Source organism: Electrophorus electricus, chromosome 11, assembly GCF_013358815.1.
Source record: "Electrophorus electricus isolate fEleEle1 chromosome 11, fEleEle1.pri, whole genome shotgun sequence".
Classification (NCBI taxonomy): Eukaryota; Metazoa; Chordata; class Actinopteri; order Gymnotiformes; family Gymnotidae; genus Electrophorus; species Electrophorus electricus.
Window position 1 is genome coordinate 23,374,694 of NC_049545.1, and position 23,063 is coordinate 23,397,756.

General features: G+C 47.6%; 1 protein-coding gene across 6 annotated transcripts in view; it reads left to right on the top strand.

The window, feature by feature from the left end:
* Positions 1–23,063, top strand: part of tenm3 (teneurin transmembrane protein 3) — a 263,354-nt gene that overhangs the window by 149,935 nt on the left and 90,356 nt on the right. For all 6 annotated transcript variants that reach the window (XM_035531325.1, XM_035531327.1, XM_035531326.1 and 3 more), the window contains 2 exons: positions 4,946–5,174; positions 17,732–17,970. In XM_035531325.1, coding sequence (XP_035387218.1) covers positions 4,946–5,174; positions 17,732–17,970 — 468 coding nt within the window. The remainder of the gene's footprint in view (positions 1–4,945; positions 5,175–17,731; positions 17,971–23,063) is intronic.

Consider the following 23,063-nt stretch of genomic DNA (forward strand, 5'->3'; position numbering starts at 1 on the left):
AAAGATAAATTCATACACACACACACACATTGACTGTAATCCAGCCCTGCCTGTGAACTCAGAATCAAAAACGACTCTGCACACATTTCCTCTGGTTGGGAGGGTCTGACAAGGTGTGTCCAATGACTTACGACCGGCATCCTCTGCGTCCGCGATCGCGTTTCAAAGCTGGCCCATAAACCGCACATCTGCCCCGTCCATCTCTCACAGCCCAACAGGCAGGTCTGGCGTGACTCCGTGGCCCAGTGGAGAGCACCTCAGCTGGGCTGCCTTTGCCTCCCACGGCCCCGCAGCGGACAGGCTTATTTTGGCTGGAGGAGACGGGTCAGGCCCTTAGGGTCAGATGGGACTTAGGCGGGTGTTATTGGGCATGTTGAGGGCAGGTGGGCCGAGCCCAGGGGGCAGGAATATGAGCGCAGGGGTAAGACAGACGGCACCGTGACAAATGGCTTTTACACGCTGTGGACTGGAGCTTGCGTGGCAGACATTTGGCAGTAAAGTGCAGACGTGTTAAAAGAGATGTCATGGAGCAAGGCCATGATGACGGACAGCTGTGTGTGTGTGTGTGTGTGTGTGTGTGTGTGTGAGAATGTCTGTATGGTGTGCGTGGAGGTCAGCATGTGTACGTTTATAGGTTTGTGTGTGTGCATGCATGTGTGTGTGGAGGTTGGCATGTGCACATTGATAGGTTTGTGTTTATTAATTGCCTGTTTTACTGTTCTATTTGCTGACTCTTTGATATTTTTTAATTTGTTTTTACATTACACCAAAAAGTCATTTAAGCTGCATTTTACCTGAATGAATGGTGTTCTATAAATAAGAATATTAATGTTATGAACATTGTTATGAAGCGTAGGTGGGGTCAGAGGTCGCTCTGTGGCTCCTGTTCTCCACCCAGAACAAGGCTGTGTGTCTTTCCACTTTAGTACATCTTCAGTCAGGTCCAACGTCATTACGTTCCCATGCAGTTGGTTCCCTCAGGTGTTTGTTCCTGAGCTTTTGTCTCAACAAAGGAGTCCAAAAAGGAGTCCAAAGGTGAACACAGCCAGGTTTCCGTCCACACGTCTCGGCAGTAAAGGGGCCCTGGGACACAGACCCGGCCTGGTCTGAGAGGCAGATGCTTCAGTGAGATTGGTATGGAATAGTCCTTACCAGCCCTGTGCTCTCAGGCTTGAGAGATGAGCTGTGTGTGTGTTATTTATAGGAGCTTTTCCTCTCTGATGGCTACTTCAGACTTCGAAGGCGTCTCCTTCAGGTCTTCCTGGCTGTGCAACCACCTCTAGAATTCTCACTCTAATGACACACACACACACACAGAGCGCATCTCGTGGTAGTGTGTGTTTACTGGAGCTGCGGAGGGATACGGCAGAGCGGAGAATCGCCTGCTCCCTGAAATCTCAAGAAGCAGTGTGGTTATCAGGACACTGAGCGTGTGCAGGAGCAACACTGTGAAAGCCTGCCATATCCCTGGAAACGCAATTTTAACAAGCTCTGGGGTTTTACATGGCTTTATTGGCAAGGGAGAAGAAGGGTAAAAACACCTTCGACCACAGAAAGACAGCGGACGGTTCCCTGGGGCACTTCAAGAGGACACCTGCAGAGCCCATTTGAAAGGGCTTGTGTGTGCACTCAGGAGCTATGGATCTTCATACTGCCTGTGGTTTGGCTGGAGAACAGATAAATCTTTGTCTTTTTGTTTTGTGGTAGCCCATCCTGAGGCAATTTGTGTGTGTGTGTGTGTAGAGGGTTAGAGGCCCTTGTATGCATGGGGACCCTTAGAAATACCCTGGGGCAGGATGTGTTCACAGTCATCAAATCTGAGCAGATCCGCTGTGATCTCCTGGCCTGTGGCCTACAGCAGGGGCTGCATGCGCCGCTCTGATCTCATCTCTGCTCACCCAGCCCCTCCCACCACGTCCTTCACACCAGCAGGGACCGACTCTCACTGTGCGTGTTGTCGGTTTCAGACAGAGTCATAAAGACACAGAGAGAGAGAGAGAGAGAGAGGGAGGGGGAGAGAGAGAGAGAGGGAGGGAGGGAGAGAGAGGGAGCGAGACTGGGCTGTGAAGGTCGTTGACAAACACTCGACGTGGTGGTGCAGTGCAGAGCGTGGTGGAGCAAGGCAGGGGCTGGGGGGGGTTGTGGGTAGGTGCCCATGTCAACTGGCATTACTGTAACCTGTCACTCCAGTGACAGGGATTAGAACAGTGTGTGTGTGTGTGTGTTTGACAGAAACAGAGAAAGTGAGACAGACAGACAGACAGACAGAGAGCTTGTGTGTGTGCATGATAGTCAGAGACAGTGACACATAAAGAGAGAGAATACTTTGGATTAAAGTGAAAGGGATGCGGATGTGCAGGTACCGGAGCAGGTGTGTAGGGGAGGTGCGGCTGTGCAGGTACCGGAGCAGGTGTGTAGGGGAGGTGCGGCTGTGCAGGTACCGGAGCAGGTGTGTAGGGGAGGTGCGGATGTGCAGGTACCGGAGCAGGTGTGTAGGGGAGGTGCGGCTGTGCAGGTACCGGAGCAGGTGTGTAGGGGAGGTGCGGATGTGCAGGTACCGGAGCAGGTGTGTAGGGAGGTGCGGCTGTGCAGGTACCGGAGCAGGTGTGTAGGGGAGGTGCGGCTGTGCAGGTACCGGAGCAGGTGTGTAGGGGAGGTGCGGCTGTGCAGGTACCGGAGCAGGTGTGTAGGGGAGGTGCGGCTGTGCAGGTACCGGAGCAGGTGTGTAGGGGAGGTGCGGATGTGCAGGTACCGGAGCAGGTGTGTAGGGGAGGTGCGGCTGTGCAGGTACCGGAGCAGGTGTGTAGGGGAGGTGCGGCTGTGCAGGTACCGGAGCAGGTGTGTAGGGGAGGTGCGGCTGTGCAGGTACCGGAGCAGGTGTGTAGGGGAGGTGCGGCTGTGCAGGTACCGGAGCAGGTGTGTAGGGGAGGTGCGGCTGTGCAGGTACCAGAGCAGGTGTGTAGGGGAGGTGCGGCTGTGCAGGTACCGGAGCAGGTGTGTAGGGGAGGTGCGGATGTGCAGGTACCGGAGCAGGTGTGTAGGGGAGGTGCGGATGTGCAGGTACCGGAGCAGGTGTGTAGGGGAGGTGCGGCTGTGCAGGTACCGGAGCAGGTGTGTAGGGGAGGTGCGGCTGTGCAGGTACCGGAGCAGGTGTGTAGGGGAGGTGCGGCTGTGCAGGTACCGGAGCAGGTGTGTAGGGGAGGTGCGGCTGTGCAGGTACCGGAGCAGGTGTGTAGGGGAGGTGCGGCTGTGCAGGTACCGGAGCAGGTGTGTAGGGGAGGTGCGGCTGTGCAGGTACCGGAGCAGGTGTGTAGGGGAGGTGCGGCTGTGCAGGTACCGGAGCAGGTGTGTAGGGGAGGTGCGGATGTGCAGGTACCGGAGCAGGTGTGTAGGGGAGGTGCGGCTGTGCAGGTACCGGAGCAGGTGTGTAGGGGAGGTGCGGCTGTGCAGGTACCGGAGCAGGTGTGTAGGGGAGGTGCGGCTGTGCAGGTACCGGAGCAGGTGTGTAGGGGAGGTGTGGATGTACAGGTACCGGAGCAGGTGTTGTGCGGGGGCAGAAGGCTAGGCAGATCTGGTGCTCCTCCGCTGAGCACGTCATGGCCCCCCAGGCCTGGGGCCTCTCAGACCCACCACAGACTCTGCTGTATAAATAACACATGGCCGCCTTTTGGGAAGGATTGTTTGGCATGAGCACCTGCTGTTTCAGCCCATCTGTGACACAGAAGTGAAAGAATTTACTTTTTGGCACGTGTTGTATTCCTCTCTCTCTCTCTCTCTCTCTCTCTCTCACATTCACATACACACACACACACACACATACTCTTTTTCATTTTATCATCCATTCTCTCCATTTCTCTGTTTCTGAGGTTAAGGTGATGGCACAGAGTTTTGGATGAGGACAGTGTACTTGGTGTAATTTCTCTCACTCACTTTAATCAGAGTAAAACACAGCAAAAAAGATTGGATTGAGTGCGAAATTGTGTGTGTGTGTGCGCGCGCGCACTTTTTAGATCCACATTACATGTCTTTGTTGGGAACAGAGAACATGAAGCTCATTTGATCTGCATCACAGTGCTGCTCCAGTGCTGCTACACTAGTGTTACAGTGCTGCTACACTGGCATTACAGTGCTATTGAGTGCTGTTACACTGGTGTTACAGTGCTACACTGGTGTTATTGAGTGCTGTTAAACTGGTGTTAGTGTTGCTACAGTGCTCTTTGAGTGCTGCTACAGTGCTACTAATTTGTAGTTAATTCACAGTGCTGTTACAGCGTAGTAACTGGAGCCACTTTGGTGCAGTAACAGTGCATTTGAATAGTATCTGTTTCTTCAATAAAAGTAATGCAAGGTGTCATGGATGAGAGAGAGAGCCTGTTTTAAAACATTCTCTACATTATAATTGTAATATATTCTCAAAAATACAGCCAGTGGCAGGGAGAAGCAGACAGAACTCTTTCAAGGTTTGTGTTAAAAGGTAAAGCACCCAGTGTTTGGTGTTGTTTTGCTGCAGAAACATTTGCTCAGCGTAGCTGTGCAGCACTGGGCTGTCGTGTTTCCTACTCTCCTGTTAGGAACGCTACCTACCGAAACCCAAGGGCGCCTTTTACAGCGATTACAGCTCCAGTGTTCTTCAGCTCAGGCCTGGACCTCTAATCATGTCAGTTGTACATTTATAAAAGCCTGTGTGTCTGTGTGTGTGTGTTTGCCTTGGTTGTTCCATTCATCAGGTCCTAAAGCAGGCAACAGACAGACAGCTGGTTAACATTTAAACCCATCATCGCACGGCTGTAATGTTTCCCAGATGTTGCTCGGTTAAAAAAAGCACATCCACACAGACACGTTGACTTAACTGCCACGATTAATTACCAAGGACAACAGTCTACATCTGCTCCCAGGTCTGCCCCCAGCCAATGGCTAAACCGTCTGTCCCTTTTTGTTTCCACAGAGCAAGCACCCAATCAGCAGCAGCAGGGCCAGCCTCCACTGCCCCCAGCCCCGCCCCCGCACAAGCAACAGCCGCTGGTGACGGCGCTGAACCACAGCTCGGCCACTAGCCGGCGGACCGCCAGCCCGGCCGCCCCGCCGCCCCTCCCCGCAGAGCTGCCCACCACGCCCGAATCCGTCCCGCTGCAGGACAGCTGGGTCCTGGGCAGCAATGTGCCACTGGAGAGCCGGTGAGACACGCACACACACACACACACACACACACACACACACACACACACACATATACAGACACAGGAGGAAATCCACTTGCATGCACTCTGTGGTTGTGATGCAAGAGGCCTTACACTGAGTTACACAGTAGAAGTGAGCGATACTAATCCCATCGCATATGGGATTATACATCACACAGTACTAATCCCACCACTTTATATACATCACACAGTACAAATCCCACCAGAGTGTGTGCATTGTACAGTACTAATCCCACCAGAGTGTGTGCATCGTACAGTACTAATCCCACCACTTTATATACATCACACTGTACAAATCCCACCACTTTATATACATCACACAGTACTAATCCCACCACATCATATACATCGCAGTACTAATCCCACCACCGTATATACATCACATAGTACTAAACCAACCACAGCGTATTCATCTCACAGTACTAATCCCATCACAGTGTATTCATCACACAGTACTAATCCCATCACTTTATATACATCACACAGTACAAATCCCACCAGAGTGTGTGCATTGTACAGTACTAATCCCACCAATGTGTGCATCATACAGTACTAATCCCACCACTTTATATACATCACACAGTACTAATCCCACCACTTTATATACATCACACAGTACAAATCCCACCAGAGTGTGTGCATCGTACAGTACTAATCCCACCAGAGTGTGTGCATCGTACAGTACTAATCCCACCACTTTATATACATCACACTGTACAAATCCCACCACTTTATATACATCACACAGTACTAATCCCACCACAGCATATACATCGCAGTACTAATCCCACCACCGTATATACATCACATAGTACTAAACCAACCACAGCGTATTCATCTCACAGTACTAATCCCATCACAGTGTATTCATCACACAGTACTAATCCCATCACTTTATATACATCACACAGTACAAATCCCACCAGAGTGTGTGCATTGTACAGTACTAATCCCACCAATGTGTGCATCATACAGTACTAATCCCACCACTTTATATACATCACACAGTACTAATCCCACCACAGCATATACATCGCAGTACTAATCCCACCACCGTATATACCTCACATAGTACTAAACCAACCACAGCGTATTCATCACACAGTACTAATCCCATCACAGTGTGTTCATCACACAGTACTAATCCCATCAGCATGCGCACATTTTGGAGTGCTAATCCCATCAGACTGTGTATAACCTGTTGTATCATTGTACTAATCTCACCAGAGTGTGTACATCCTGCAGTGCTAATCCTGCTGGAGGGTGTACTACCTCTCGAGCTCCTGCCATTACGGGACTGACACGCTTCAGAAGCGTGTGTGTGTGTGTGTGTCTGGCAGAGACTGCCCTGACTTCTGTTGGGATGGAGAAAGGATGAGAGTTTGGGTTTGTTTAGCATGCTGACTCTAAGCATGACTCAACCACAGCTGTTTGCCTTCTCTCTGCTCACTCACACAAACTGGAAACTCCAGCCTGCAGAAGACCCGAACAGCCAGTGACATGATTCCGCCGTGCTGTTACTCTGCCATGCTGCTGCCAGCTCCAGACTGCGTCTCAAACACTGTCAGGCTAGACGTGAATCTCTGAACAGGGTCTTCACAGCTACATGTAAACAGCCCTTTAACAACGTTTGTGTTCTCAGTTTGTGGTTCAGATTTCACTCGCCGTAGGTCACCTGACCATGTTCTCTAGGTGAGGATGGACAGGTGTAAGGGTGTGTGCAGAAACCCTGAATCCCCACACCCATCTGTGAGAGACAGAAAAGGGGGAAAAGTAAGACAGATGAATGGAGCAACCTGGGCAGATGTGAGTTATGTAAACAGGACAGGATGGAGAGAGAGAGAGACAGTGAGTGTATATATATAGAGAGAGAGAGAGACTGTAGAGAGAGAGAGAGAGACAGTGAGTGTATAGAGAAAGAGAGAGACTGTAGAGAGAGAGAGAGAGAGAGAGAGAGAGAGACAGTGAGTGTATATATATAGAGAGAGAGAGAGACTGTAGAGAGAGAGAGAGAGACAGTGAGTGTATAGAGAAAGAGAGAGACTGTAGAGAGAGAGTGAGTGTGTGTAGAGAGAGAGAGAGAGAGAGAGTATAGAGAGAGAGAGAGCGAGTATAGAGAGAGAGAGAGCGAGTATAGAGAGAGAGAGAGAGTGTGTAGAGAGAGAGAGACAGTGAGTGTATATATAGAGAGAGAGAGAGAGACTGTAGAGAGAGAGAGTGTGTAGAGAGAGAGAGAGACAGTGAGTGTATAGAGAAAGAGAGAGACTGTAGAGAGAGAGTGAGTGTGTAGAGAGAGAGAGAGAGAGCGAGTATAGAGAGAGAGTGAGTGTGGAGAGAGAGAGTGTGTAGAGAGAGGGAGTGTAGAGAGTGAGTATATATATAGTGAGAGAGAAAGCGAGAGTGTAGAGAGAGAGAGAGAGAGAAAGTGTAGAGAGAGAGTGAGTGTAGAGGGAGTGAGTGGAGAGAGAGAGAGAAAGTGTAGAGAGAGAGTGAGTGTAGAGGGAGTGAGTGGAGAGAGAGCGTGAGTGTAGAGAGAGAGTGAGTGTGTAGAGAGAGAGTAGAGAGAGAGACAGCGAGTGTAGAGAGAGAGAGTGTGTAGAGAGAGAGTGAGTGTGTAGAGAGAGAGAGTGTGTAGAGAGAGGGAGTGTAGAGAGTGAGTATATATATATATAGAGAGAGAGAGTGTGTAGAGAGAGAGGGAGTGTAGAGAGTGAGTATATATATATAGAGAGAGAGAAAGCGAGAGAGTGTAGAGAGAGAGAAAGTGTAGAGAGTGAGTGAGTGTAGAGGGAGTGAGTGGAGAGAGAGAGAGAGTGAGTGTAGAGGGAGTGAGTGGAGAGAGAGAGAGAGTGAGTGTAGAGAGAGAGTGAGTGTAGAGGGAGTGAGTGTAGAGGGAGAGTGAGTGTAGAGAGAGAGTGAGTGTAGAGAGAGGGAGTGAGTGTAGAGAGAGAGAGTGAGTGGAGAGAGAGAGTGAGTGGAGAGAGAGAGAGTGAGTGTAGAGGGAGTGAGTAGAGAGAGAGAGTGAGTGTAGAGAGAGAGAGAGAGAGAGCGAGTATAGAGAGAGAGTGAGTGTGTAGAGAGAGAGAGAGTGAGTGTAGAGGGAGTGAGTGGAGAGAGAGAGAGTGAGTGTAGAGGGAGTGAGTGTAGAGAGAGAGTGAGTGTAGAGAGAGAGTGAGTGTAGAGAGAGGGAGTGAGTGTAGAGAGAGAGAGTGAGTGGAGAGAGAGAGAGTGAGTGGAGAGAGAGAGAGTGAGTGTAGAGGGAGTGAGTAGAGAGAGAGAGTGAGTGTAGAGAGAGAGAGAGAGAGAGCGAGTATAGAGAGAGAGTGAGTGTGTAGAGAGAGAGAGAGTGAGTGTGTAGAGAGAGAGAGAGTGAGTGTGTAGAGAGAGAGAGTGAGTGTGTAGCGAGAGAGACTGTAGAGAGAGAGTGAGTGTGTAGAGAGAGAGTGAGTGTGTAGAGAGAGAGAGAGAGAGAGAGCGAGTATAGAGAGAGAGTGAGTGTGGAGAGAGAGAGTGTGTAGAGAGAGGGAGTGTAGAGAGTGAGTATATATATAGTGAGAGAGAAAGCGAGAGTGTAGAGAGAGAGAGAGAGAGAAAGTGTAGAGAGAGAGTGAGTGTAGAGGGAGTGAGTGGAGAGAGAGAGAGAAAGTGTAGAGAGAGAGTGAGTGTAGAGGGAGTGAGTGGAGAGAGAGCGTGAGTGTAGAGAGAGAGTGAGTGTGTAGAGAGAGTAGAGAGAGAGACAGCGAGTGTAGAGAGAGAGAGTGTGTAGAGAGAGAGTGAGTGTGTAGAGAGAGAGTGTGTAGAGAGAGGGAGTGTAGAGAGTGAGTATATATATATAGAGAGAGAGAGAGTGTGTAGAGAGAGAGGGAGTGTAGAGAGTGAGTATATATATATATAGAGAGAGAGAAAGCGAGAGAGTGTAGAGAGAGAGAAAGTGTAGAGAGTGAGTGAGTGTAGAGGGAGTGAGTGGAGAGAGAGAGAGAGTGAGTGTAGAGGGAGTGAGTGGAGAGAGAGAGAGAGTGAGTGTAGAGAGAGAGTGAGTGTAGAGGGAGTGAGTGTAGAGAGAGAGTGAGTGTAGAGAGAGAGTGAGTGTAGAGGGAGTGAGTGTAGAGAGAGGGAGTGAGTGTAGAGAGAGAGTGAGTGGAGAGAGAGAGAGTGAGTGGAGAGAAAGAGTGAGTGGAGAGAGAGAGAGTGAGTGTAGAGGGAGTGAGTGGAGAGAGAGAGAGTGAGTGTAGAGAGAGAGTGAGAGAGCTGTTGGTCCGTTCGTTAGCTCAGACCGTTTGTTAGCTCTTCTCTTCACCTTTTCCTGTCCTCTCCTTTTTATCTTTCTCTTTCTCTCCATCACTTTTTAAAGCTCTCTCCCTGTCTCTCTTCTGTCTCTTTCTATCCTTTTTGCTCTCTCTTTCATTCTCTCCCTCTTTCTTGCTCTCTTACTCTCTCTGACTTTGTCTCTCTGGTAATATTATTTCCTCTAGTTGACCTTGGCTCTTTTAAGTTTATATTGACAAAACAATATGTAGACATCTATTATTAATGAAGAGGCTACATTCCCTGTGCTTAAACCCCAGCCTATCCTTGGACACACACACACACACACACACACACACACACACACACAGGGCTATGCAGCCTTCATGTAGAAACGGCTTAAAAAGTTGCTGGTGATATCTGTGATCTTTTGGTTAAGTTGAAATCTTTGTACACGGTGCCTGTTTGCTGTGCACCAAAAATCAACAAACCATCTTTGGCAGCCTCTGCATCAAAGTTAAAGGAAAAACGCACAAAAAACCCAGCTCTGAGGAACGGGCCGCGGACTCGCCGGCGGCGTTTGGAAAGGCGATCGGGCACTGCACCGCCCGTGACGCTGATCGAGCTCGCAGATTTATTGGAAACAGAGAGCACGCAGGGACAGCAGCCAAGGGAGCAAAGAAAACATTTCATTACGGAGAATCAGCCTACGGAAACGACGTCAAACTCAAACCATAAGCCTGTTCCTCCTGGCCGAGCCCTTCAGATGTTTGGTGGGTGTGGGTGTGAGCTTGCTTCTGCTTAGACGTGGGCATCACTGGGCTGTAACGCGTTCCTCTGGCACGGTGTGGTGGAAAACGCCGTTCAGAAACCCCCACACCACTCCGGTGTCGTCCGCACCGGTTTCGTTCTTTTGACGTCTGCAGACAGTTCCTCTACCTCTACTTCCAGCTTTCGTCAGCTCCGTTAGCATCCCGGTGTGCTTGGCTTTGGTTCTGTGTTTGATTACTTCAGTCTTAGCACTGCTAAAGTGATAATGGAAAGAAAACCAAAGGAAAAAGCCCCAAGTACGCTTGAGACACCTGCCCGCTCGTCATGAGCCCGGACTACGGAGCGCGAGCGGCACTCCAGCACGCTTCTCATTCCCAAGAATACACCGTCGAATGTTTGCAGTGACGAGGCCGCTTTATTAGCCTTTATTATCCTTCATCGTAATGGAGGAAGAAGATGAAGAGGTTGTGAGAGAGCACTCCGTCTTCCAGGAGGTGAAGAGCGTGTCTCTCTCTCTCTTTCTTTTTTTTCTTTTTTTTTTAAATCTACCTGCTATTCGGTGGGACGAGACCACTACATGCTCTGCTACGGAGAGCCACTGTGTGCTCGGGACTTCGAGGTTAACCCTGAGGCACTCCTCAGAAGTACAAGGCTAAAAAAAACGTAGTCTTTCTCCTTCAGGAAAAAGGGAGGGAGTGGTGTTGATCGCTTTAGATTATGAAAAGCCCATTTAGATATGAGCAAATTATCAGATGAGAATGTAATTAAAACCACTGTCGTATGAATCACGTGTGCAACGTTGAGCACCACAGAGGCTGACAGACAGAAGCAGAAGACTGCTGATGTTATCACAGTGGGTTCGTCTTCCACAAAGCCAATCATACCGGACCGTATTACACAGAATTATTAAAAAGAATTATAGGAACTCACTGATGTCTTAAACCGTTGCTAATAAACTCTTGTCCTCGCGGTTCCATTTCAGTGGGGACTTTGAGACGAGGGACATTAAACATGTGGTGACACGCAGTCAAAGCAAAGCTTCCGCGCCCTCGGAGGCTTTGAGCGTGTGGGCCGACGGACGCGTGTCCCGTTGGGATTGGTTTGGGCGGAGTGTATCGTATGTTTCAGGGTCAGCTGTGAGTGTGAGCTAGTGGCTGGTACTGTGGGGGCCACGCCGTGAGGTTAAGTCTCTCAGCAGACATGTTCTCTGAACATCAGAGAGGCTCAGGGCAGGGCCTTTGTCTCGTGCCCTGAGAACACCAACACTTCCTGTTTGCGTGCGCCTGCTCTGACCGTGACCTCTTCATACTCGGCGCGGCTGTGCTTCTGAGTCCTTCTCTCTCGCTTTCTATCTCTCTCTATCCCTCCCTCGTTCTTTTACTGTGTTCCTATCTGCATGGTTCTTCCTGCAGTCCGCTGGCGAGTTGCGAGATGAATCTTGATTTTTCTTAGAGATGTTGTTTAGAGCTCAGGAACGGATCATGAGGTCTGCACATGAAGATTTCTTCATACTGACACTTTTATCTCTCTCGGAAGCCTTCACGTCTTAGCTCCATATTCATCCCAGCTTTAAGGCGGGTACAGCGTGGGGCTTCATTCGATCTGTGAAAGGAAACGATCCGAGAAAACTGGACCGGCGAGTGTGGTGGGGGTTGCCATGTTGGGGGCGATAAACCCCCGCTCACGCCGTCTGTCAGCAGCTCCTGATCCCCGTGGCTCGGAACGTGTCCCACACAACGGCGAGTTTTATCTCCAGCAGATGTTGTTGGTATTTGTTCTCTGACACCCTTGCGACTCTGATCAGTTATGAAGGCACTGGTGCAGGACTGCTGTCCCAGTGTCTCCCCTGTTCCGCGTCCCGCCAGGTGACTGACCTTGTGACAGGACACGCAGAGATAGCCACGCCTCCTCTACTCAGTTCACAATAGATATCCTGCATATGTCCTTCAACACACACCTCAAAGTCTGTTCTGTGTCAAAGGGATGTTATGCACCTCATTCGTCGCACGCGCACACGCACACACACACACACACACACACACACATACCACCATGCCTGCGGATTTTATCACTGTTCTCTCCCGCAGCTGGCTCGTTTAAGTTTACTGAGGTGTGGAACCACTGAGATATTAAACAAGTTTGTGCCAGTTGTCTTTCTTTAGAAGTTTAATGACAGCATTTAATTAATGGTTCAAACTATTTTCCAGTGCTAAATACATTTCCATATGCTCTGTTATTAAAATCTGTGATAAAAGCTAATCGTTGGAGGGGAGGAACAACCCATTTGAACTGTGAAGGTAGGGAAACTCCATTAAATGTATCAGAGAGAGAGACTGAAATTTAATTAGCATTAATCATTGTCATTTCGATTAGGTGCGTAAAATGGCTCTTAAAAGCGCTATGCAATTATCAAACAATCAATTACAGTATGACTTTTAGTACTTCATCAGACTTCAGATACAAATCTGAATACTAATGTAAATCTGAATACTAATGTAAATCTGAATGCTAATGTAAATCTGAATGCTAACGTAAATCAGAATATTAGCATAAATCTGAATGCTAATGCACAATGTGAGTAAAAGTGCTCCATCCGTCTGCTAAGGTGGAGGGAAAAGCTATAGTGCGGAAGAAGGGCTGAAATCTCTCCATCTGAATTCAGGTCTGAGGTGTGTTAGTCAGAGCTGAGGTCATAGTGTTGCTGAGGTCAGAAAGTCAGGTGAAGGCTCAGAATGGCTGGATCCAGGAAAACTTGAGAGAGAGGAAGAGCGGAGCACCACATCACCACCTCACTGAGGCTGTGTGAGACTCTCTGGAGGCTCTCCTCTGAGGTTACACACTATAATTAAAACCATGTTTACAAGCGCACCTGCACGCACGCGCGCACACACAAACACACACGTACGTGCGCACGCACGCGCACACGCACACATCCCCTGTGCAAAGGTAAATATGCACTAGCTGGCTGATTTAATTTGTGAAATATACCTCTGCCTCTCAGTATGCAGTCTCTTAAACACAGAAATTCAAAGTGTGTGTGTGTGTGTGTGTGTGTGTGTATGGTCTCATATTATGCACGTGTACATTTCTCTTTGAGTGTGTGCCCAGTCTTCCATGAAGGACTGATATCTGGTCTCTGTTATTCCCGAGTCCCTCTACCAGAGTCATAATTAGAAGTAGCGTGACTATCTCATCTAACGCGAGCTCACACGACCTCCTGCTCCTTCTGTTAATTGTTTGTCTCTCGTATCTTCCATCTCCCTCATGTAGAAAATTAACCAAGCAAGCAGCTCTCCAAAACGGGCCTGACAGCCTAATAGAGATGGATGCCTTTCCTCCAGAGGGCAGCTGTGGAGACATGTACGTTCTCCTGAGTATCCCCCCAATACTGGAGCAAAACGCCGCCCGGTTCTGCCTGACGGAGGCCTGGCCAACACCCCACACCTGTCCACCCTCACCTCGGATTCTTAATCGCTGGCCTGATCAACACACCCTCCCACACACACACACACACACACACACACACACACCACCTCACCTGCTACGAGCTTGGCTGATGAATTTAAACTGTGGCGTGAGAAGCTTGATTGACGAGCCTGGCCAGAGGTGAGATACGTGTATGAATTATTACAGGTGTTGGGGAATTTCCACCCATCCACAGATTGATCCTCTGTCTCCATGAATCAATTTGGGCGACATTAAAGAGTCTTTAATTCTTTAATTTGACACACATTTTAATGGATATTCCAGCATTGCTGGATTCCATTTTCAGACGGCCGTATAACTCAGGCAGGGAGGGAGAAAAACCCAGACACAGCTCCATTGATTTGATTGGCTAGATTGATCATTTTCATGCTGTACAGAGACGGCAACAACCATTGTCTACATACAGAGCACAGCTCTCTCTCTCTCTCTCTCTCTCTCTCTCTCTCTCTCTCTCCCTCCCTCCCTTCTCTCTCTCTTTTTCTCATCTTTTCTTTCTCTCGCCCTCTCGTTCCCTCCCTTCTACCCTCCCTTGTTGTCTGTTTTTCCCTCTCTCTCTCTCTCCCTCCCTCCCTCTCTCACTCCTTCTCTCCCTCCCTCTCTCTCACTCCCTCTCTCTCTCCTTCTCTCTCTCTCTCCCTCCCCCTCTCTCCTTCTCTCCCTCCCTCTCTCTCTCTCCTTCTCTCTCTCTCTCTCTCTCTCTCTCTTCCTCCCTCCCTCTCTCTCTCCTTCTCTCCCTCCTTCTCTCTCTCTCTTCCTCCCTCCCTCCCTCTCTCTCTCCCTGCCTCTCTCTCTCTCTCTCCCTCTCTTCCTCTTTTTCACTCTGTTTATTCCAGTGCTGGAAGCCTGTGGAATGGGGGCCTCACTAATTGGATTTGATGCTCAGTGTTAGTTGATATTTCAGTTTAAATTCTGTCTCTGTCGTCTTTTGTTTGCGTGACTTCATGGTTCTCTTTGCCACCATTAAGAGGAGAGCTACACGCACATGTCGCTCCATATCTGTACGAGCAGCGTGCATGTACGGCTACATGATGCGGCCAAAAGGTCATATATATATATATATATATATATATATATATAAGCTCGACTCTTACTCGTCCGTCACTGTGCACAAATCAGCTGGTGGAGCTGTTTATGAATCAGCGCGTGTGTCTGTTAGACGTAATTAAGTTGTTCAGCTGTTTATTATGCGATTGTGTCCTTCTGCCGACATTCAGTACAGTGAAGGTGGTCATGCAGAACATTGTTGCAGGGCCTCCTGTGAGTTCGGCCCAGTGTCTGCGGGCGTTTTAATGACCAGGCAGGTGGGCTGGGATGGATGTGCTGGGCTGAGATATGATAGTCTTGGACGACGTGATGGTCTTATATTATAGGATGGGTTTAGAATATATGTCAAGTTTAGATTATGTGCTGGTGTAGATTGTGTTGTTGCATGTAGATTATGTGCTCAGTGTAGGTTGTGTTCCTGCATGTAGATTATGTGTAAATTGCCATAGCCTAGATTATATGACGGTATAGATTATGTGTTGCTGGATGTAGATCATGTGTCGCTGGGTGTATATTTTGTGCTGGATGTGGATTATGTACTGGTGTAGATTATATACTGGTCTAGATCATGTGCTAGGTGTGGATTATGTACTGGTGTAGATTATATACCGGTATAGATCATGTGCTGGGTGTGGATTATGTACTGGTGTAGATTATATACTGGTCTAGATCATGTGCTGGGTGTGGATTATGTGCTGGTGTAGATTATATACTGGTCTAGATCATGTGCTGGGTGTGGATTATGTGCTGGTGTAGATTATATACTGGTCTAGATCATGTGCTGGGTGTGGATTATGTACTGGTGTAGATTATATACTGGTCTAGATCATGTGCTGGGTGTGGATTATGTGCTGGTGTAGATTATATACCGGTCTAGATCATGTGCTAGGTGTGGATTATGTACTGGTGTAGATTATATACCGGTATAGATCATGTGCTGGGTGTGGATTATGTACTGGTGTAGATTATATACTGGTCTAGATCATGTGCTGGGTGTGGATTATGTGCTGGTGTAGATTATATACCGGTCTAGATCATGTGCTAGGTGTGGAGTATGTACTGGTGTAGAATTATATACCGGTCCTAGATCATGTGCTGGGTGTGGATTATGTGCTGGTGTAGATTATATACCGGTCTAGATCATGTGCTGGGTGTGGATTATGTGCTGGTGTAGATTATATACTGGTCTAGATCATGTGCTGGGTGTGGATTATGTGCTGGTGTAGATTATATACTGGTCTAGATCATGTGCTGGGTGTGGATTATGTGCTGGTGTAGATTATATACTGGTCTAGATCATGTGCTGGGTGTGGATTATGTGCTGGTGTAGATTATATACTGGTCTAGATCATGTGCTGGGTGTGGATTATGTGCTGGTGTAGATTATATACTGGTCTAGATCATGTGCTGGGTGTGGAATGAACTGACCAAGTCACATGTTCCCAGACTGTAGCAGTGCATGCGTCCATCTTTGCACCACCACAGAGAGCGGGCCCTCGGTCACGAGATGGCCTTTACAGAACCGCACGGCTTGGTCGGTAACAGTGAGCAGGTTCTGGGTTTGAGGGTGCTGGCTGCAAACTTTAGCTGGTGGTTGGTGAAGCAGCAGGGAGGAAGCCTGGGGTGCCACCTTTACCTCACAACGCCGATTATTAACACAGACGTTAAAACCATCACGCACAGCCAATAAAACAAGCCCACTGCGACTAGCAAGGCGGGTTTTATTACCACATTAATTTGTAGTATTCACCATATTAATATGTAATATAACTTACAGTTAGAATGGATATTTAACTATTCTCTTCATAACTCACAAACTCACAAGACTGTGTTGGTGATTTGAGATTCAGTTTGTTATGCACCATATTATAAAACAGTTTTGAATTATTTAAGCATTGTGTATATTGCATAATATTGTCCATTTGTCCACAACAAAATGAACTGTCTGTTCTTTTGTTACCCATATATACCTGACCAGAGAAGGCCAGGAGTAACTTTATAACAAAGGTTTTGTTTTTGTTTGTTTTGTTTTTTTAAGAGTTTCTTAAGATTAAGCTTTGCGTAATAAAAGCATTTTGTTTCCTAGCATCCTCTCCGCAGTGCCCCACACTCTCACAGCTGATGTTCTGGAAGTTTCCGTGAAAGCACGTCAGCCGTGTGCCGTTTAGGGTGTAGCTGGAGAGGTCACTGTGTCTAACCGGGTCTGGCTGCGTCATCCAGGGATGTGAACGTGATACAGTTCCTGCCTGGTTAAGTCTCCTGTGCAAGACCTTCAGTTAGTCAGGCATACGTACCCACAGAGCAGAGCAGGGCATGCTGGGATATGCCTCACTCAGGACTGTTGTGTTCACTGCCCTGTTCACTGTAAAATATGGGTTTGCGTGTATTCATTTTACATATTCAACTGCTGAATGACCAGACCGAAAATGTACAAGGCAAAAATGCACTCCTAACGATAATTGAAAGTAAACAGCCACCAAATAGTGTTATGCAATTGCAATTATGCTAATCGGCGCACGTCGAGCAGCGTTGGTCGTTAGCTGTGCTAACGTGATTGGTGGAACCCGTCCGTCACCTCGGCCCGGGCGGGTCCGGTTGATGAGATCTTAGCTCGACTCTGTTCACGCTGTAATGTGGGCTTGCAGAGCGTTCTGCACAGAATTATAATCAGAGGCAGGAATTTATGTGCATGTAAATGAAGCCACTTTAATTGGACTGGATGATATTACAGAGTGATATATTTGTGTTTTGTAGTTGATGCTTTTAAATCTCTATTTGGGACACAGTTCATGGCATCTAATTCTCCTCCCTCTGTGTCTCTTCTCTATATTTTCATCCCTACTTTCTTTCATTTGCTTTTCTTTCCTTTTTTCCTATTTTTTTCACTCTCTTCACTCTTCTCTTTCTGTTCTCTGTTCCTCTCCTCCCTCCTCCTCTCCCCCTCTCTCCCTCCTTCTCTCCCCCCCCCCTCTCTCTCTCTCTCTCAGGCACTTCCTCTTTAAGACAGGCACAGGGACGACTCCTCTGTTCAGCACGGCGACTCCGGGCTACACCATGGCGACGGGTGCAGTGTATTCCCCGCCCACGCGCCCCCTCCCTCGTAACACCCTCTCCCGCAGTGCGTTTAAGTTTAAGAAGTCGTCCAGGTACTGCTCGTGGAGGTGCACCGCCCTGAGCGCTGTGGCCGTGTCTGTCCTCCTCGCAATCATCCTCAGCTACTGCGTTGGTAAGTTAGGGTTACCCACCCAACACAGTCATACCCAAACTTACGCTCAGCCACACCTGCCGCTTCACTGAGCCACACTCATGACCGTCCTAAAACGTACTGCAGAACAAACACCTGCTCTGACCTCTGACCTCCGGCTTACTGCACAGCATCTCAGCTCTGCCCTGCAAAACCTTTAGTACTTCCTGTTCTCTAGGTGCAAGGTCCATCAAGGTATGTAGTATGGAGGGTGTGTGTAGTATGAAGGGTGTGTGTAGTATGAAGGGTGTGTGTAGTATGAAGGGTGTGTGTAGTATGGAGGGTGTGTGTAGTATGGAGGGTGTGTGTACTATGAAGCTTGTGTGTAGTATGGAGGCTGCGTGTACTATGAAGGTTGTATGTAGTATCATTTACATTTATGGCATTTAGCAGACGCTCTTATCCAGAGCAACTTACAAAAGCGCTTTGTCCTGTACTCATGGAATACATCCTAGTGCAGTACAGTAGGTTAGAGTCCAACATACCAATGAACTAGAATACTGTAGAATACAGGGATCACTGCTGATGACTAGAAGTGCAAAATACATAAGCTCTATAACAGACAACAATAAGTTTAATAAACAATAAATACCAGAGTTAGTCAACACAGGAGCAGTCAACATCAGGGCAATAAACAATACCCTACAATAAGTACTAGGAGCACGGTCAGTGGTCATTTAAATATTCCACACATAGATGGGTCTTCAGTCTGTGTTTGAAGATAGCAAGGGACTCTGCTGTCTGGACAGCAAGACAAAGCTCGTTCCATCATGTAGGAGCCGGGACAGAGAATAGTTTCCATGCTTGTCTTCCATGAGACTTGAAGCATGGGGTTTTCAAGCCGAGCCGTACTTGAGGTTCGAAGGACCCCCCTTATGCGGATCGGGCTTTGACCATTGACCTCATGTATGAAGACGCTGGTCCATTTTTGGCTTTGTAGGGGAGCATCAAGGTTTTAAATCTGATGCAGGCAGCTATTGGAAGCCAATGAAGGGAGCGCAGCAGTGGAGTAACGTGTGAACTTGAAGATTGAAGACCAGTCGTGCTGCTGCATCTGGACAAGTTGTAGAGTTTGATGGCTCTTAGAGGAAGACCAGCAGTAGTCTAGCTTTGAGATCACAAGAGACTACACAAGGACCTGGGTAGCTTCCTGCGAGAGAAAGGGCCGAATCCTTCATATGTTACAAAGGCGAAATCTGCAAGACCGGGTTAGATTAGAACATGAGAACGACAGCTGGCTGTCCAAAGTTACGCCCAGGCTACAGGCAGCTTCGGATGGTGATACCAGGGAGTTCCCAAAGGAAACAGTGAGGTCATGGTAAGGGTTGGGAGTACCTGGGATGAACAGAAGCTCAGTTTTACTGGGGTTGAGCTTCAAGTGGTGGGCTGTCAACCATGACGCGATGTCGGTCAAGCATGCTGAGATACGTGTGTGGAGACCTGCGTGTCAGTGGGTGGAAAAGAAAGAATTAATTGGATGTGATCGGCATAGCAGTGTTACGAGAAGCCATGAGAAGATATTACATCACCAAGAGAACAAGTATACAAAGAGAAGAGAAGGGGGCCCAATACTGAGCCTTGTGGAACATCAGTGGAGAGTCTACACAGTTTGGATGTGGATCCTCGCCATGTCACCTGATAGGACCGTCCATCCAGATAGGACTGAAACCATCTCCAAGCAGAACCAGTCACACCAAGCCTGGAGAGAACAGAGAGAAGAATATTGTGGTTCACTGTGTCAAAGGCTGCCGAAAGGTTCAGAAGAATCAAGACCGAAGACAGTTTGGCAGCTTTAACAGCATGAAGTTTCTCCATTACAGTTATTGAGGGCTGTTTCTGTAAAATCTGCCAGTTTATAGCCAGACTGATTGGGATCATGTAGCTGGTTCTGGGTGAGGAAAAGAGATAATTGATTGTAAACTGCTCGTTCAATTGCTTTTGAGAGGAAAGAGAGAAGTGATTCTGGTCTGTAATTGGTTATGTTGGAGCCGTCGAGTGTGGCCTTGTTGAGGAACACAGTTGGTTAGTATTAAGAATGTATGTAGTATGACGGTAGTATGTAATATGATGGTTGTATGTAGTGTGAAGGTTGTATGTAGTATGAAGGCTGTATGTAGTATGATGGTTGTATGTAGTACGGAGGCTGCGTGTAGTATGGAGGTTGTATGTAGTATCATTTACATTTACGGCATTTAACAGATGCTCTTATCCAGAGCGACTTACAAAAGTGCTTTGTCGTGTACTCATAGAATACATCCTAGTGCAGTACAGTAGGTTAGAGTCCAACATACTACAAAAGACTAGAATACTGTAGAAATACAGGGATCAATGCTGATGGCTAGAAGTGTAAAACACATATAAGCTCTATAACAGACAACAATAAGTTGGTCTGTGCTGTGGTTCATTATCACTACCCTCTCAACACAGCAGTGGGGCGTGATGCTAAATTACGCTACACACACACACACACAGAGACACACACAACACACTACACTACATACACACACAGACACAACACACTACACTACATACACAGACACACAAAGAACACTACACTACAGTACATACACTACACAACACACCACACTAGAACGCACTACTCTATATACACAAACACATGCAGACACACATACACACAACACACTATACTACTCTACATACACACACAGACTACACTACACTGCACTTCTTTAAACACACACAGACACACACACAGCATGCTACACTGCACTACTCACACATACAAACACACAGACCACAACAGACTACTCTAAACAAACACAGACACACACACACACACACGCACGCACAGAAACACACTGTCCAAGCCAGTAAAACAGTCAGAGCAGCAGTTGGTTTGTAATAGCTCCCGTCCAACTCCTCTGAGATGAGGGCACGTCTCCCCTTGACTTCATGTCTCGGTTTTGCATCTCATGTAACACGTCTTATTTTAGCAGGGGGTTGCCACGGTAACCGCGCACAGGCTTGTGGCCAGTCGCCTTGGCAACCTCGTCCAAACTAACGTTCGCCGTCTTGCTTGGCGTGCTGATTTTTGCGGGGTTTGATTAGTCGAGTCTGAGCAAGACTAAGGCACTGTGGCTAAGGAAACAGCCTTGATTGCACTTTTGACTTTTTTTTTTTTTTTTTTTTTTGAGCTACTCCCTTGAACATTCAGTCTGCTCAACCTCAGTTGACCTCTCTGGTTCACCGGGCACGTCAGGAGAGGCGTGTGTGCGAGGCACGTCGGGGGAGGCTGGGATGATTGCTTGGCTGTGGAGAGTCAGGCAGATGCTGGGGTAGGGGCACCACCTGTGGGCGGGGCACAGACGCTGAGACAGAAGCGTGAGGGCTGGAGCCTCTATATTGATATTCAGTCCACACCAGCGCGGTGAAGCCCCTGTGTGAGGGAGACGTCTCCCCATGGCCTTGTGGGTAATGACCTCACCCTGGTGGAGAGAAGGGGTGGGGGAGAGGAGGAGATTAAATTCACTCTCACACACACTCCACACTCTCTCACACACTCCACACTCACACACACTCTCACACACACTGCACACTCACACACACTCCACAATGTCACACACACTCCTCACTGTGACACACAAACATGCGCACACACACTCCACACTCTCACACAAACACTTTCACACACAAACGAGCACACACTGCACACTGTAATACATGCGCGTGCACGCACACAAACACACACAGACTTTCCACACTGTCTCTCACACACACACACACACACATACAAGCTTGCATGCAGATGCACAGACATTTGTGAAAACATACAGTCGTGCACACACACTTTACGGTCGTCGTCCTTCTGTTGCTCCTTTCTGAAAACTCACTCAGCCGCCGCTGTCATGTCCGCTTTACTATGATGGAAAACAGTGTGAAATAAGAGCACATGGTAACAGCTTGATGCATGTTTTCTTTGCCTAAAGTAACTAAAACACAACAGAGATCATTTTTCATTTTGAAATGTATTTATGTATCTTTTAGGTTTTACTGTCCTTGAAGAACTATGCGTCACAGCAGTGAAATATGCCGTATTTTAAATGAAACATCACTTTTGAGGTTTGCTTTTTTGTCATTTAAGAGTGAAATGTTTTGTACAGAGTAGTGATTTTTTTTCTTTTTAATTTATCTAATACATGTATATGAAGCCCCTGAGTCATATATAAGTGTCACAACAACATCAATCCCAGCAGTTTAATAGTAGAACTTTGCGTCCCAGGGCCTTAAAACACACTGGACAGGGTTCACCATTTTTTAGTATTTCAGTATTTTTTAGTTTTTTAGTATGTGTATAATATTTCTGTTTGTACTTAAAGGATCTCTTTCCACATCTCCCGTGAGTGTCAGATAGGCTACTGTGTCACAGTGAGGGTGTTTACCGCACTTTAGTTTACATCTTTTTCCTGTTTTTTATGAAAACAACATAAAGAAATTCTGTTTAAATGAACCCCAAAAAAGTAACCAAACCAACATTTTCATACATGCTTCTTATGCATCATTTCAGATATTTTTTAATATTAACTCTAATTACAAAAGTAATAACAAAATGAATCAAATACATTTTGTAGGAAAATAATATGACAAAATGAACCTAGATTCCTTACACATTTTTATCAAGTTCTTTCAACATTTTATAAACTGTGTCAGCCGGTGTGAGTGAATGTGAAGGCTGAAGCACTCTGGTTATTGGCTGTGGCTCCATCTACAGAACCAGACAGAACCAGGAAACTGGGTCAAACCCACCAATCAGCGCATAAACACTAGTGAAGATGCACACAGCAGGCTCCCGAACAGAGAATAAACACACACACATGCACATATGCATACACACACACACACTCATGTAAAGACACATACACATGCACACCCCTCAATCTCACAGTGGATTTAAGATTTTGTATGAATAGATAATTTACTGACTATAGTCACCTTCAACACTATTCAGACATGGTTTTTACACACACACACACACACACACACACGCGCGCGCGCGCGCGGTGTGTACTCTCGTCTTTGACGTCAGCAGTAACCCAGAGTGGAGCTGAATCATGGTT